The 16,688-nt window shown below is 45.1% G+C and overlaps 1 protein-coding gene across 2 annotated transcripts in view; it reads left to right on the top strand.

The window, feature by feature from the left end:
• LOC135257055 (serine/threonine-protein phosphatase 2A 56 kDa regulatory subunit gamma isoform-like) overlaps window positions 1-16,688 on the top strand; it is a 50,255-nt gene that overhangs the window by 13,065 nt on the left and 20,502 nt on the right. Inside the window, exon 1 of one of the 2 annotated variants that reach the window (XM_064339459.1) lies at window positions 13,416-13,674. The exons of the other annotated variant lie outside the window; for it this stretch is intronic. Within the exon in view, the coding sequence (XP_064195529.1) occupies window positions 13,581-13,674 (94 nt within the window). The 5' untranslated portion in view covers window positions 13,416-13,580. Of the gene's footprint in view, window positions 1-13,415; window positions 13,675-16,688 lie in introns of those variants that run through there. 2 annotated transcript variants of the gene reach the window in all.

Genomic DNA, 16,688 nt, shown 5'->3' with positions numbered 1-16,688 from the left:
TCTTTATGTACTTAGGCGAATGTAGCCTGCCTACTGTGATCTAACGTCGCTGCCTAACACTCATTTGCTGTAGCTTGTTCAATATGCTAATAGATTTAGCCATTTGGCTAATGCTAGTTTTACAGCAAATGTAAAACCTATGATAAGTGGTTTGTGGCTTGTCAGTTGTGTACATTCCTGATGAGCTTTTTTGTAAACTGACGTGCATTTGAACGTTTATGCCACAATACATTATTGAATTTATAACCGCTTTGTGACATCTTGCGGGAATTTAAATTGTAATTAGTTCTACTAAGTGCATAGTATGTAGAGTGCATTTTGACATGTGCGTTAGTCAAACAGGCCTGTGGTGTTTTTTTTATTTGAGGTCTGCATTTTAGGTTGTGCAGGTTGAGCCTCTGGGGAATGGAAGCACGTCATAGCTGTCGTTCGTCATGTTTGTTTCAGTCGCTTCTCGCTTTTTCAGTTTTCTCACGTTTGCCGTCTGCCACCACACTTGACTGCAAGTCTATTAGGCAGTCTGACATTTTCCCATGGCTCTTGAATTATAGCAGATTATGAGATTTTATACAGCATTTGTTTTAAATTTGTTTTAAATTCTGGCCATTATCCTGATCTCTCATTTCAAACCACATTCCTCAGTGCCAAGATAATTTATCTGTAATGGATGAAGTCATTCTGTGTGCCAATTAACAAATACTAATAAGTTTTAAAAAATGAAATATGAACAGTAAAGAATGAAACAATTCGGAGTGAGTTGTGGGTTTGTTTTGCAAAAAGAAAGGGGTAAGTGGTAATGATGAGGGATAAGTAGATGTCAAGGTCATGGGTTTTTCCACCCCAAACTGTCAGTCACACTGTATCCAGAACTGGCCTGGAGTTCATGACCATATAAGGGTCCCCCCTTTTCCCTACTGTGCAGTTGTTGGCTTCAGTTTGTACAACGTTTTGGCGCAAAACTGAACTTCTGTGGCTTCAATACGCTTTTCACAAGCCCATGTAAAGTCAATGGGTGACATCACAGTCACTTTGTCCTTCACAGTGTGACTGTGTGACTGTTAGTAAGTGACAGATTACCTTGGTTCTGATTTTAAGTTGTCTCTCTCTGCTGTGGAGGCCCAAATAGAAGTCAGTTAAGTTTTACCCTGCATGCAACCCACTTGTGTTAATCTTAGCCTGCATTATTTTGCCTCTAGCATTATCCTTTCCTCATTGCCATGCAATTTAACCCTGTGAGACCCCTTTCAGCATTTAGTTTTAGGTACCCCAAAGGCACAGTTTTTTTTCCCCAAATATCAGTTTAGAACATATTTATAGCAACATGGTTGTTGGACAGAGAGTGTCACAACATAGGCTCCTCAAGCAGAACCACTTAGTCTCTTATAACATTTGTATTTTCCACCACTTGACATGAGTAAATTATCACCAATATTTTTATTTGGATGTCAAATGTGTGTATTACATGTGAATAATCACGTTAAAAACAAAACAATCTAAGTCTTACCTCAAGGTTATTTTGACAATGTTGCAAAAATGCACAGCCATGTGTGTATTAGCAGGCAATAGGCTCACTGTAACAGTATGCAAGAACTGATGTCTGGCAATGTTCCAGAGCTGTAGTGAACGTTAGGCTTGTGTCATTATTGTGTTAGGTTGGAAGATGACCAACACCTCCCATTGCTGCCCACCCGCCCTCGCCGCCACCACCACTCTCCTTCAAAATACAGGAATGATAGTATTAGCCCTCCATTTTACTAGAGTTGGCTTCAGTCTTTTGGTGTAGATTGACCTTTAAAGTAAAGCAAAGTATTCCTTAACATTTCTGTGGGTTGTTAATATATGAATCTGTGCATTATTGTCTACAATGTCAAAAGCAGGCTTTGTCCTGTGTGTTGTCTTATTTGGAAGAATCAATACTTCCCGATTCAGAAATGTAAAGATAAAAAAGAAGCTAAAAGGTCTTGCTTAATTGGGAGCAGAGCCTGGCGTAAGCTCCTCTCCATGCGCACTAAGTGCTTGCGCCTCCCCTTAGCGGTCGGTAATTAAAGTTTTATGGTCCGGGTCGATCCTAACAACCAGCCCTTTAAAGCTCAGTAGGCACCTCTGCTACATAATTTACAGGAGAGCGGCTTCTCAGCAACGCTTGTGCCTGGGAACGGTCTCCCAGCCTTCTGCAGCCACACGTGCTCTCTGAAGACAGGGCTTCACGGCGGGAAAAGAGGAAACTCCAGGCAAAGGAGGAACTGGGGACCGCCCTCAAGAGGCAACTTGTGCTCGTCTCCCCAAGAACTGAGGTGTTTCTCTGGCCCTGTCTCCTCAGCAGTCTGACTCACCTTGATGGATTAAGCAGGGGATTAGCCCCTGATGGTGCTTTTAAGATGGAAAGCGCTTCTTATAATGTGAAATAAAGAATGCAATAACCGTTAGATGTGACAAACTAGAGAATGGACGTTCTCGCTTTCAGCCTGCCAGCTTCACAGAGCCATGGGAAACGGTTTTGACCGGTCACACAGAGCTTCTTTAAGTCGGCCTGGGAAGGTAGTAGGCGTGCTGTGTCCAACCACGCTTTCCCATGGTTTATTCATCAGTTACAATATAAGCCCAACGTGTTTCAAGCAGTTTTGTATCAAATGATGATTGAATGCTTTGACGTAACATTTTCTTGGTCCAACCCCAGATACGATAGAAGATCATGATGTAGACTCCTGTTGGGCAGCTATTGAGAATGTTTAGGTACCCCATGTTCAGCTCCTATGTAGAACTAGTATTGGGGTACACTATACTTAGTTGTTTTGAGTCTTAAGGTACATAGTATTTAGCTCTCATTTCACATGCTCTTATGCAAGCAGTGGAAATGAAAACAACTGCAAAACTCAGGTACAGTACGCTTTATGTAACTATTATCCATAACCATGAACGTCAAGTTCAGTTCACACTGTAAGCATAGGCTCGGTCGGAAAGTTGTGGTAAGTCAAACTAGGAGGCATGACGACGAGCTACGTCAAGGTAACGATATAAGTCCAATATGAGAGCTGGATGGCGATACAAGAATAACATGACGTGCCCTGGGGGGTAGTGATAGTTAGTCACGGTACAGTTTGAAGAGATGCGTCTTCAGACCACAGCAGAAAATGGGAAGGGAAGGGGAGTTGTTTGTAAAGGAAGGAGGAGCTAGGGTGGAGAAGCTCCGTAGTTGGGTAGGAGCGAGAACCATTCACCGACATTGCTGTAAGGGCAAGTCACTCCACTGCAGCAGAGCAGAGCTGGCTTGTAGGGTTGAATTGTGTTCTATTGGTAGGCGGGGGCTGTACTGTTGGTTGCAGTGTAGGCCAGGGTCAGGACATTGAGCCTGATCCTGCTGGCGACCGGTAGCCAGTGGAGTGACCTCAGCGGGGGGGTGACATGTGAGAACTTGGTAAGGTTGAAAGACAGTTGGGCAGCAGCATTCTGGTTATGTTGTTGTGGCTGTATGGCACAGGCTCACAGACTTGCAAGGTTGACCCAATGAACAGAGATTTATGTCTGTCTTTCACACTCTCACATGCTTTAATCACCAGACCAGACCATGCAGCACAATAGCTGGCTAAGTACACTATGTGGTCTGTGGAGGCAGATTTTTTTTCTCCCTCATGGAATGCCATTGTCAATGGAACAATGTCAACCAATGTCCAAATTTGCATTTATTGTTAACATACTGTTAGCTTGATAGCGATCATTTAGCGTGATGTTGTAAGCTTAGCTCACGGCCAAGATAGTCCGTTTGACGATGTTAAATAGCCAGTTATTTAAATAGAATTAATACACCAAGGTGCAGTAAAACAGATAGCAATGACTAGCAGTATCATCATTAATCAAACCTATTAGAAGTATGTTTGGCTCTATGTATATGACTAAACTTACTTAAAGGTGCAGTATGTAAGTTTGGAGAAACAAGCAAGAGGGAAAGATTTTGAAAAAACCGTTTCACCCCCTCCCTTCAGCTCTTCCTCCAAAGTCCTCCCTCCAAACACATGTGCGTACGCTGCATGACATCTGAGTACTGGAGAGAGGGGACATAGTGTGACCTGTTCTTTCATAATCTGTCAAAATATCCAATTTATCTCAAATATATTCATCTTTTTTTAGTAAAACAATATCTTGGCTTTCATAATGAGTGTGTCTTGAAGCCAAATTCAAAGTAAAAGTATAGATTTGGAGTTTTTATGTGAAAAGATGACAGCACTGGAGTTTTGCATCCTTTGGAAGTTGGCCAGCTTATTGTCATCAGTCACACAATCACCTCAGCTGCTTTTATGGCTACTTGCTAATGGGTTTCATCTGATTTTACTCAAAAAAATGTTTTTTCTTTCATAATCTGTGCGTTATGACGCCAGGAAGGGAATTGGAGTGCTGTCCACCAGGGGGCAGCACCGACCCTACTTACAGGTAGGGCCACATCAGGTGCGGCCCAATTTCCTAATTATTTGGCATTATTAGAGGCCTGGGTTTCAGGCCTAAAAGGACAGTTTTTGGGTTGTGTGGCTGGTTCCTGGACAGTCCTTCATTTGATGCCTCTTTGCCTTTGGTCTCTGTGTATTGGAGTCTTTGGTTTGGTTTTCCTTGTTTTCTTCAGGATTTCTGTTGCAGTAGAGTGTTGGTGTAATAAAAGGCGGTAAGTCAGACGTTTCTGTTGATTTTGTCCTGTCTGTTGACAGCCAGTGGACATCCCCAGCCCTGCATCACAATGTGTTCATGTCAAATTAAGTTTTAAATATAGTTTTAAAGGTTTTAAATGTAAGATGACAAGAGAGCACTGTGTCATTTTGTGTCATTTTGAGGCCAGCCAGCTTGTCACCAGTCACATCACATCAGGTGCTTTCGTGGCTACGAGCTAATGTATTGGATTTATTCCGATTTTAACTCAAAAAAGTTTGAATTTGACATTAAGACATACAAATAATGAAAGCAGATAAAAATATCATTTTAAAGGTTTTAAAGGTAAGATGACAAGCTAGTAAAGGAGTTTCATGTTGTTTGGAGGTAGTATCTCTGCTTTGCTCTTATCTGTGTAGCTCCGCCCTCCCCGCTCTGGAAGTGCTGTGAATGTGCAACAGGGTTGATAGGCAGGTAGGGAAGCCTCCTTGCAGAGAGCCGTCCTGATTGGTTGTTAAGATTCAGGTGAAATTTAAATTTGGGGTGGCTGATTTCCGAGCCTGGGGCAGTCAGAGAGACCAGCTTTTTTCCTTAGACCTTTTCATTTATTGATATCTGTCAATATGTGAAGGAAATTTGACCGAATATGAACAAAAGTGCTCTAAAACAAACTTACATACCACACCTTTAATACCGGTCGATCACGTTACTCGCATAGCTAGCTAAATGGCTAGCTTGCAGTAATTTTATAATATCAGACCAAACATTTGTTAAAACTGTTTGCATAAACCATCAGCCTGTAAATCATGACATATTGCTAGCTTATTTATTGAAATCAAATGTTTGGTCTGATATTAGTGAATATAGTTATCTTGTTATCTTGATAACTATAGCTTTTTAAATAAATCAGAATGAAACTATGACAGAGTGGTCAGTCCATTTAGCTCGCTGGTAGGGCTAGGTATTGGTGATGATCTCTTTATTTAATATCATTTCGGGTCACTAGGTCTCAATTAAATTTTGATTTGATTTCAATTCTGGATACTTCAGTTACAATACAAGTATCACTTTGATATTAAAGAGATTCTCTGAGAATTGTTGTTAACTGCTTGGACTATCTTCTAAATAAAATTAGATAATTATGAAAAAATGCATAGACGCAAAGATTGATCTGTGGATTTTTAAGGGTCGATATTAATTTATCCAAACAGAAATCAGTTAATTGGAAAATTGATATTTTTTACCTAGCCCTACTTGCTAGCCGTGGTCTCTCTGTCTCTCGCACGAACCCTCTCCCTCTCCTCTCCTGCGCTCCCCCTTCGCCTCTGTCCTTGAATGACTCGCCCATAAGCTCACGACTCACCCTGTGCCTCAGTGAACTCCTCCTCGACAACAAAAGCATGCAGATGACTTGGCTGCTGCGCTTTGATTAGCAGATGCTAGTGCTAATTATGTCCAGTTCATATCCCAGACAAATAATGTCCAGCAAATTCTTGTTGTGCTGATTATCCTCACATTAAGCTAAAACGGCAAGGTGGAAGGGCCTTTTGATATTCAGCGTCTCTCATCATCATTTGGAGTCGTATTCAAAACCATAACAAAGGTACAGCAGGCAGTGAGGCTTTAAGGCTTTTATGCCTGTTTCATGTCGGCAGGATTGTTAGATGGTTTTTGATTACAGTTTTGATCCTCCAGTAAAGCCTCCTCATGCTTTTAGTGTCTTGCGCTGCATTGTCTCGTAAAGTGACCCGCAGGGCTTAAAATCTTCTTGCCCAGAATAGATCCTTCAGAGGTCATTCAGGCAAAGTGCTTTTACTGGAGTTGAGTGGCTGGTTTGCAACCCATGGACTTATGCGCAACGTGTCATAATGCTTGTCATAATGTGTTCATATATTGCTCAACCCACAGTGATGATTACATGCTCTTGACACTTGTTTATTTGAGCTCTGAAACGGTCTGAAACCACTCACCTTCCCACTTTGGTGACCGCAAACGGGTGACCACAGACGTGTCGTCTCCGTTCCGTCTGGCGCGTATATCGTTTTCCTCCTTTGAGTGGAATTCCTATGAATGCGATTTCATCTAACAGCCTACCTACAGAAGAGGCTGTCCTGTCATGTGGGCTGAGTGATGTCACTGGAGCACACAGTTATGATGGTTCACACAGCCTGGAGTTGCTTCTCTTTGTGGACCCAAGGTGGAAGCACAGATTATATACTCCCACCAGATACTCTGTCCTCTCTACTAGTGCCCCCCCCCCCCCCCTTCAGCTTAACTTCAGGAGGTTCTGGTTGGCGACAGTTGCCTGAGTTTGCTTTTCTGTATTACACCACCAAACGTCCATTGTCACAGTATTATATGTGATGCCATCCCATAATACATTTCCCCAAAATTCTGAAATTTTAAAAATCAAACCAGAGGGAGAATTGACGATGTCAAGAACACTAAGCTTAATATCTGGTGGGTCTGTGTAATATGGTAATCTAGGGAAGGATCAGAGGTGCTGCTGTAAGCAAAAAAAAAAAAAAAAAAACTTAGGCCTATTCGTTTTCACAAATTCTGAAATGTCTTAAATGAAGATCTTAACACTGAAACTGTGGATCTGGTTTCAACAAAATAGAGGAACTTTTTTATCTTTTTATGTTACTGTTGAACAATTCCCCCTTTGTGCTAATTCTGTGGTCTGCAATGCACCTGTGTTTATTGTTCCATAATACTGCATGATCACCGTCTGTTTGTAAGGCTGTCGGCAATCTGGATAATAGTATAGTATTTAGAAGGGTTTAGAAGGTTGCTTTTGAAATACGCTTTGGTCTTAAATATGCAAAGGGGATGTAAATGGATCTGATTAGATATTCAGTAAAAGCTGTTTTCAAAGAACAAGAGATGCTCTCACTTTCAATAATTTAGAAAGAGTGCATTGAGGTACATTATTTATTTGCATGATTGTGTAATAATATAGGCCTATATCGAGCCATAGCCTGAGTAGATGTTTGTATGACACATACTCATAAACATTTGCAATTAAAATAATTGCCTGTATTAATTTCAGGATGATGGACAAGTAAGGCAGATAGAACCATCGGGTGCCAAAAGAATGCAAGCATAAGGAAATATTTAATTTGATATTTAATGAACATTTATAATGAAGATTGTTACAGCATGTCTGTACCATTCCAAATGGCCTTGGGACATGTCTTCCAGTTGTGATTGGCCTTTATGAACTGAAATTAAAACATGAAAAGCCAGGACAGGTGTGAATCATTATTTTTCGTTTATGTTATGACCTTCCTCACTGATGAAATAATGGCACCGTCATGTTTTCCTTGCAGCTGTACTGCCATCTGTTGGTGCATATGTGAACTGCCTCCTTCCGAGGACACACTGACTGTTGGCCTCCATAAAAGGCAGCTCCATTGATAAATTAACTCTTTTTTTTTTTTTGGTATGGCTGGTTTTCACAAACAACATTCTCAGGCCACTGCAGGAGATCCAGAAAGATACATCTAATTTGTTCGTTTATTTAGTTTATGTGTCTCCTCTCGCTCTTCTCTTGAATTGTGTCTGGAAAATGTACTTCACCGAACAGTGACGTGTGTAATGAAAGGAAATGTTAAAGGAAATGAGACTTCTTTGTTTCTCTGTAATGTTTTGAGCGGAATTGTGGTCTCAAGTAATGTGTTGCTCTTACCATATTACGCACAATCCTCTCAGGAGGAGTGGTGAGCCTTTTATAATAATTTATGTTTCTGTTGCTATTTCCTGACAGGTTATTGAGTGTTTGTCTTAGCAGAAGACTAGGTTAGCTTAGAGTTTATATTTAATAGTATGTTCAGTGAAAACATAATATTTTTTATTTGTATTCAGATCTAATGAAAGATCAGTTAGAGTCATCCCATAAACCTTATATATTTGGGCCTAAATTAACTTTGTGATCTTCTGTATGGTTGCTTGGTGACTTAGGGTGTATGTGTACCTTTGTGTATGAGTGTGTATGTGTGAGCATGTGTGTGTGTGCGTGTGTGTGTGAGTGTCTGTGTATATGCGCGCTTGAAGCTCCACCCATGAGAAGATGCAGATGAACAGTTCGCAGAAAAGCCAAACCTGAAATGTGTTTTGGTGTCCTGGCTTGGTAGAGCTCTTGATATTATGGTGAACCGTCAGAAGATAAAGCCCATGTTATCAGGCATTTAGCGTTAGCTTGGAGGACGGTCCTCTGCCATCGCGCCGTGTTAGGGTAACCCTCGTGTCTTCGCCTGCATCTCGGTCCTGTGTAAATGTTTGCTGTGCCGCTTACCGCAGGGCGGACTTCGACCTTCAGGAAACGTGGAAGCTGTGGACGGCGGTGCGAAGCGGAGCTTTCCGTCTGTGCCAAAATGAGGAAGAACCCTAATCCCCCCCCCCCCCCCCCCCACAGGAGGGCTATTGGCACAGTCTGCAACCCTGGCAATCTCCCACTGACGTGGCTCTATGGTATCCATAGATACGCAATGTAATTGCTGTCTCGGGAAGGACCTGGGTGAGACACATTGGGAGCGGTGCACTACGCCTGTATTAATGGTAAATGCTTGGCCGTAGTAGTCCGGATTTTAAAATGTTTTAATTTTGGTACACGCTCCGTTCATCGTCTGAAAGGGCACTCGTACAGTATGTAAGCACAAAATGTTCCAGTGGTATGCTAATTGGCAAAACCAGTCATTGGGGAGAAATGGCTGATAATAGTTTTAGGGAAGTAGGTCACATGACCTGTGGGCGCAGGACGTGAAACGCAGGCCCATTTCACCCGATTTTGGTACTGCTCAGGTGCCCCAAAAAAAGAAGGTTTTATGTAAACAAAAATACACATACCTGTCTGCTGTGTGGAATCTCCTACATATGAATAATATGAATAGTTTGTGACTTCAGACCAGCAGAATAGCAGCGGGTGGAAGGGGTTGGTTAGGGTCATAACCAGTAGGTTGCAGGTTCAAATTATCACGCTGTACCCAAGAGTGAGGTGCTGAAGCTGAACGCCTTCAATAAAAAAAAAAATGCAAGTGGCTAGTAAGCAAATCACAAGTCACACAATTCACCATAGATGGGAGGTATCTACGAAGCAGCAAAATAAAGCGAGAAGGGGGAGGGAATAAGGCTTTGAATAGCCCTTTATTTGTTTTCCTGCACGCATTCTTGAGCCAGTCGCTATACGCGGCTATTTCTGCTGACGCCAGATGGTGCGCCCGTTCCCCCGTCGAGTCCGCGATCTTTCGCGGTAACAGCGCTTTCCTGTATCGGTCCCGGCGAATGGCTGCATGGACCTGCCAGAGGCCGGCCCACTCGCACACAGCCACGAGCACCGCAGTGGACCGGAGTGCCCTTTGCTACTTGGCTCTATTTTCTTTTGGTAGCTAGGCATTTATTTTCCTTTTATAAGTACTCCAGAAGTCTTCGAAATACTTTTGACAAATATTTACTGTTCTACTTTTTACTGGCACTATAGCTCAGAGGTAGACGATCTGTTTGCAAATTCAGGGTTGCTGGTTCAACCACGCCTGGCATTCGAAGTGTCCTTGAGCAAGCACCTAACCTAACCCTAATGCTTGCGAATAGAGGCATCAATTTAAGGGTTTTGATAAAACTATATCATATGAGTCCATTTACCATTTACCATTACCAATTTGAAATCAACCCTTTATTAACAGCTCGATGTCACATCTACTTCTAAGTCAATTTTGGTAACGTAGTGAGCTCCATAATGTTTGGGACAACATAGTTTTTCTTGATTTGGTTCTATATTCCACAATTTTAGATTTGTAATCAAACAATTTGCATGTGAGATTCTCAACTTTTATTAAAGGTGTCAGGGAAGTGAGGATTATGTGAAATATGTTTAATTTTCTGAACCCAGCTGTTTTAACCGATAACACCCTTCTTTAATGTCCGGCACTCTGAATACCGAACACAAGTGCATCAACAGTTGAAACACCTCACTTATCTAACATGTAAAATATATTTATCAGATTTAAAACTGTTAACAGGCTGTTACAAGCGGTGATATTAGTAGGTTGTCTGCAGTATTAGATAAATTGTGTACTCGCCTTGTGAAAAAATCGTCGGTTTATCCCAAAATATCAACAAACTAATCGGCCTAACTGAGACATATACATGAAACGGCTCTAACGATAATACAGAGTAGAAATCTATAGTAGCTACATCACCTGGTAGCCCCAGCCAACTGCGTATCTGCCTCTAACACTCCTCTTCCCCAAATCTTTAGAGGACATATAGAATCAGCTGTTTACATCTGCCTGCTCCATACAATGCTGTGATGTGCTTGGACGTGCTATGAAGGGTCAGCTGCAAACAAAGTTCAAACAATCTCAGATATCAACAACTTTGAGGGTCGTAACTCAGCATTTATTTTCAGCTGTTGCCTACGTCAGGCTCATCGTTGCTGCGTAAATCCTCCCTCCATAGGAATTGAATCATGTGCAAGGAGATTTATGATTTCAGCATGTATGGCTGCCACAGATGCTGGCTCACTTGTTTAATATGTAACTGCTTACTCTGACGATATAACTGCTGATAGTAGCAGCGGAATGAATTCTGAAGTGTACAGAAGCATCTTTTCTGCTCAAGCTCAAGCAAGTTCTTCCAAACTCATTGGATGGTGAGTCATCCTGCAGCAAGACAATGATCCCAAACATATCGCTATAGCAACAAAGAAGTTTTTTCAAAGCCCAAAACTGGAAAAATTCTTAACTGGCCTTGGCATGGCATTCACCCAATGTGAATTCAATTGAACATGCATTTCATATGCTGAAGAGAAAACCTACGGTAACCAGCCCCCAAAACAAGCAGAAGCTGAAGATGGCTGCAATACACGCCTGGCAGAACATGACCAAAGAAGGTGCTCAGCACCTGGTGATTTTCATGGGTCACAGAATTCAAGCAGTCATTACATGCAAAAGTACTAAACATGACTGCTTTCATTAACATAACATGATTATTTCCCAAACATTATGGTGCCTTGAAATGGGGGGGTTTGTGTAAAAAAAACACACAAACCCCCCCATCTCTACATGGTGTATAACTCTATACCCACATGTGAACTGTTTGACTGCATGTCTAAAATTGTCGAGTACAGAGCCAAATCCAGAAAAAATGCCTTTATCCCAAATGTTATGGAGCTATATATACTTTTTGTGTGTGCATGATAGCTGTACATTTATAGACCATTACAGTGTGGTTTTAATGAATAGCGGTAGTGACATCACGGTTCCTAGAAAACATCCAGCGGGCTGAGTGTTTTGTTTACCTGTTAGCTAGCTAGCTAGCTGATGCCAGGTACCTTGTGGAGAATTTTCAGGAGGCAGTGTTATTTATAAAAATGTCTTAAGCAGCATTGGGGCCATGCTGTTCAGTGTTAGCATGCTTCTGTGACCTGGAACTAACTTACTGTCACAAAATAAAGTGAACTGGTTAGCATGTATATGATTATATACTGGTCCTAGGCTTCTCCCCGGAAGTTTATTAGTTTATTACCAAAGTTTATTACCAAATAAGCTGCACATGCGCAGGTGTAATGTTATTGTTTTAGTCTTTGGAACAGTCTATAAACTCCAACAGCAAGTATCCTCTTTGAGCTAATCAGCTCCTCGGATGTAATGTGAAGTGACTGGATGCACAGCTGTAAGCCAGGGCTATTACCCACAATCCATCTGTTCATCCTGCGTGCCAGGCAGTGACACTGGATGTCGTTTTTACTTTCTGCATTCTGACATTAATTCAGGCCTGCAGGGGTGGCAACTCATAGCATTTAGGACGAAAACGACCCCCAGCACATATGTTAGAAGACCTCGGGAAGGTCTTTAGTAGTTTGCCACCTCCACTGGCATCGCTACAGGGGGCGTTGGCTGTGACGCGTTTCCTCTGTCTGTCAGAGGTTAACGCCGTCCCGAGTTTGGGCCGCGGGCTGTCCCCCCACAGCTACGGGTGGCCACCGCAGCGCAGTGTAAGGTGGTGGGGTGGGGGGTTGAGCAACGTTTGGGTTGTGGCTGTAGGTTGGGTCACTGTGGTGAGACTGCTCATAATGACCTGGTGCAGCTGCCATCTTTTATAAAAACGCATTCAGAGGTCATAGAAACAGGAAACCTCCTCACTGAAGTGCTGCTTGAATGCCATTTAATGGGCCAGCATGCTTTGGATGTTTCAGTGGCGTTGTCAGTTTTATATTCCTGCTTTTGCCATTTCTGGCTTTGTATTTTAATTGTATCGAATGAAAGTTTGTAATTAACACTGGATGAGACTACCTGAAATGAAATGATTCCATGAACTCACTTTATCACTAGTAAGATATCCCAAATAATTACAAATGTGGTTAGTTCTTTTATGATAATAGTAGATTTATATTATTATTGATTATGTTTATATGTTTATAGTTGCTTTGGAGGTGTTAGCAAATGTAAATTACAGAGCTTACATTTTTACGTATTGCCCTTTTCTCTCGGTAGAAATTTACTATAGAGTAGAATGGGGTTTCAGTGAGAGCAGTTCAGTGTTTCCTACCCAGAGAAAAAGATGCCTGGATTCACCCGGTCCCTACATTCAGAGCAGCCAATCACTGCGAGGCACAGCACTACGGAGGAGGAGCCGTAACCCGACCCGAGGTCCCTCCCCCCCGCCTCCCTCTCCCGTCCAATCGCCTGCCTCGCCCTTCCCCTTCCCCCTGCGCTCGCAGCCTGACGGAGCTCTCTCATGTGGCCGCGGCCGGCCAATTGGCTCCCTTTCCCCGGCCGATGACATCACCCCGAGCAGCCAGTTTCCCTCCAGCGAGCAAAGGAGAGCTTCATTTTCTGAGCCCCGCTCGCGCTAAAATGGAGGCCGACGCCTGGCCCTAGAGCGGACCGTCGCTCCTCTCTCTCTCTCCCCCGCCTCCCCCCCGCGCGCGCCCGCCCGCCGGAGCGCCCATGCTGACATGTAACGCGACGGGAGGCGAAATGGTGGTCGACGCGCCCAGCTCTAACGGTCCCTTTCAGCCCGTGGCTCTCATGCACTTCAGAGGTGAGCTGCGCTCGTTCGTCTGGCTGTCTGCTGGAGAAGGGAGGGAGGGAGGGAGGGAGGGGGACGGGGGATGGGGGACGGGGGACGGGGGGGGAGAACGATGGCTATGTATGTGTTGTTTTCTGGGGGAGATGGTCAGGGCTGGGATGTTCGTGTTTTTCCGAAGGAGAGAGGGAATCTGCGCTGTGCTAAAAAGCATTGCATGGTTTGAAGTTTTTGTTTTTTTTTGTGGGGGGTGGGGGGGGGGTGAGAAGGGGGGTAATTATCGCTTGTATTCCCCTAAGAATCCCTTCCCCCAACAAAGCCTGCTGATGTCAAAGGAAGTGAAGTCATGACCCTGGGAAAGGGTGTGTGTGTGTGTGCGTGTGTATGTGTATTTCTGCATTGTGTGCGTGTGTATGTGTATTTCTGCATTTGTGCGTGCGTGCGTGTGTGTGTGTGTGTGTATGTGTTTGCATTTGTGTGTGCATGTGCATATGATTATTAGTGCGCGTGCTTGCGGGCATATACGTGTGTGCGCACATGTGCGTGTGTATGTGTGTGGTTGTGTAGTGGGGAACACTGCCATTATCTCTGATTTTTGTCTCACTGTGGTCCTCCCGCATCTCAGCGCGTATCACACAGAGGAAGCGGGGAGTCGCTGCAGCGTGTGTGTACAGTGTATATGTAGCCTGTAGTGTACTGTGTGTGTGTGTATGTGTGTTTGTCTGTGCATGTGTGTGTGCCCATATCTGTGCGAGCACATATGTGTGAAAGTGTGCATACATAAAAGTGTGTATGTATTTATCTAGTATTTAATGTACATACTATGTGTGTGTGAGTGTGTGTCTGTCTCCAGAGGAGCAGAGTGGTAGCTGTGAACGCCCTCCTCTCTGTTGGGGAGCTGCTGTGGCATTTCTAACACACCGCGCACCACACAATAAAGACACGGCAGGGCTAGGGCGTGTGCGCTAACATGCGTACGAGCGTGCGTGAGAAAGCAGATGTGAGCGCGTGTGAGAAAGCAGATGTGAGCGCGTGTGAGAAAGCAGATGTGAGCGCGTGTGAGAAAGCAGATGTGAGCGCGTGTGAGAAAGCAGATGTGAGCGCGCGCGAGAAAGCAGACGTGAGCGCGTGTGAGAAAGCAGATGTGAGCGCGTGTGAGAAAGCAGATGTGAGCGCGTGTGAGAAAGCAGATGTGAGCACGTGTGTGAGAAAGCAGATGTGAGCGCGTGTGAGAAAGCAGACGTGAGCGCGTGTGAGAAAGCAGATGTGAGCGCGTGTGAGAAAGCAGATGTGAGCGCGTGTGAGAAAGCAGATGTGAGCGCGTGTGAGAAAGCAGATGTGAGCGCGTGTGAGAAAGCAGATGTGAGCGCGTGTGAGAAACGGTGCGCTGTGAGCGGCCGTGAACGTTAGCGCATTTTGCTTGAGAATAATAGTAGTAGCTACGACGGGCTAGAGGTGCCCAGCCGTTTTCTGCATTTTTGGGCAGTGCTCTTCACGGAGTAAAATGGCCACACCTGCCCATATCTCTCCGGTTATGCGGGTACCGCGGACGGTGAAGCCGATTAGAGTCGGATAAGTCCAGCCCAGCACGGAAAGTTCTTTGGCGCTTCGCCCGTCGTGCCCGCCGTCGTGTGGAACTGTAGTCTGGAAGTGGCTGGCGGCGCGGAGGGCTCATCGGGGGGAAATGCCACGGAAACGCGTAGCCTTAGCGTGCTCGCGAAACCCTTCCCTGAATATTTCAGGCCCGAGCCGAAACCTTACCGGCGTCGTGTAATCGGATAGCTTTTCGAGGCACGGCGAGTTGGGTGGCGGGACGTGCGCGAAAAGGACACGGGCCCCCGGTACCCCGAGCCCCACGCGGGCATGTTGTTTCAGCACTATTGCGGGATGACATGTGACCCATCCCCCCTTGTACTGGGGGGGGGGGGGCATTTAGTATACATCTTACTATGCATTCTTTGGACGGATACCCCTATTGATGCAGCTAGCATATAGCACTTAATACGCATAAGCAAACGCAACCGTTCCTGTTGTATGTAAAGAAGCTTGAAGGCACAGCGCAGTGCACAGGTCTACCTCCACTGCCACCCCTTTTGAGTACCACGTGGACCCTTTGAACCTGGACTATCTTTATGATGGGATGGTCGTCCTCAGTCAGGTATTAATAGGGGATCCTAGGGCATATCTCTTTCTCTCGCTCTTTCTCTCTCTCTTTCTCTTTCGATCACATTCTAATTCTTTCTAACTCTGTATCACACTCTCTTTCGCTCTCTGTGTCTCTCCCTGTCTCTTGTTCTTTGTCTCTCTCTCTCTCTCTCTCTCAGGGTCTGTGAGTCTTTATAGCCCTCGCCTGATGCACGACGCAGCTTCTGTATCCAGCAGTGGAGCCCTTTCAGCGCTCCGGAGCGATCGCGGCGTCAGCCATCACTAACGCATTAGCCGATGACTCACGATTCTGACGCTGACGCACGAATCCGTGACGCAGAGAGCGCGTTCCCCCGCCGTTGCCTTCAGCGCCGCCGGCTCTCCCGCCCCCCAAGGACGCCACGGTCCGCGGCACGCCCCTTTCAAACGCGCTTCCCGAACCGCGGGGCGTTTCCCGCGCCTCCCGACGATGCTCGGGCGTTTCGACGGCGTTCCGTTCCGCGGCGCGAGATCGGGAGGGCGAGCAGGTTTATTTTAGAGCTGAAGGGCTTCGCGTTTCCAGCCCGGCCCGCGGCGCTGCGAATATCCCGCCGCGGATTACGTTTCCTCGGAACGCTCCTTCGGCGTTCGCGGCCGGTCCTTGCGCACGTGTCCCACCTGCCCTGGCTGCGCCTGACTCCACCCCCCCCCCCCCCCCCCCCCGCCACCCACCCTCGTTTGGTTCAGCTTCGGTCTCGCTGACACGCTGCGTGCACGTTGGCTCTCGTTCCAACGCTAGCGCTCCGTGAGTTAGCCTTTGAATCGGTGCTCCTCCGCACCCAGCACCGCTCCTGCTTATTGCTAAAACAGATGCGGTTCCTGGTGAGGAGGGTTGCTCTCTTCCT

This window comes from Anguilla rostrata, chromosome 6, assembly GCF_018555375.3.
Source record: "Anguilla rostrata isolate EN2019 chromosome 6, ASM1855537v3, whole genome shotgun sequence".
Lineage (NCBI taxonomy): Eukaryota > Metazoa > Chordata > Actinopteri > Anguilliformes > Anguillidae > Anguilla > Anguilla rostrata.
The sequence above is the reverse complement of the archived record's forward strand: the minus strand, read 5'-3'. Positions and strand labels throughout refer to the sequence as shown.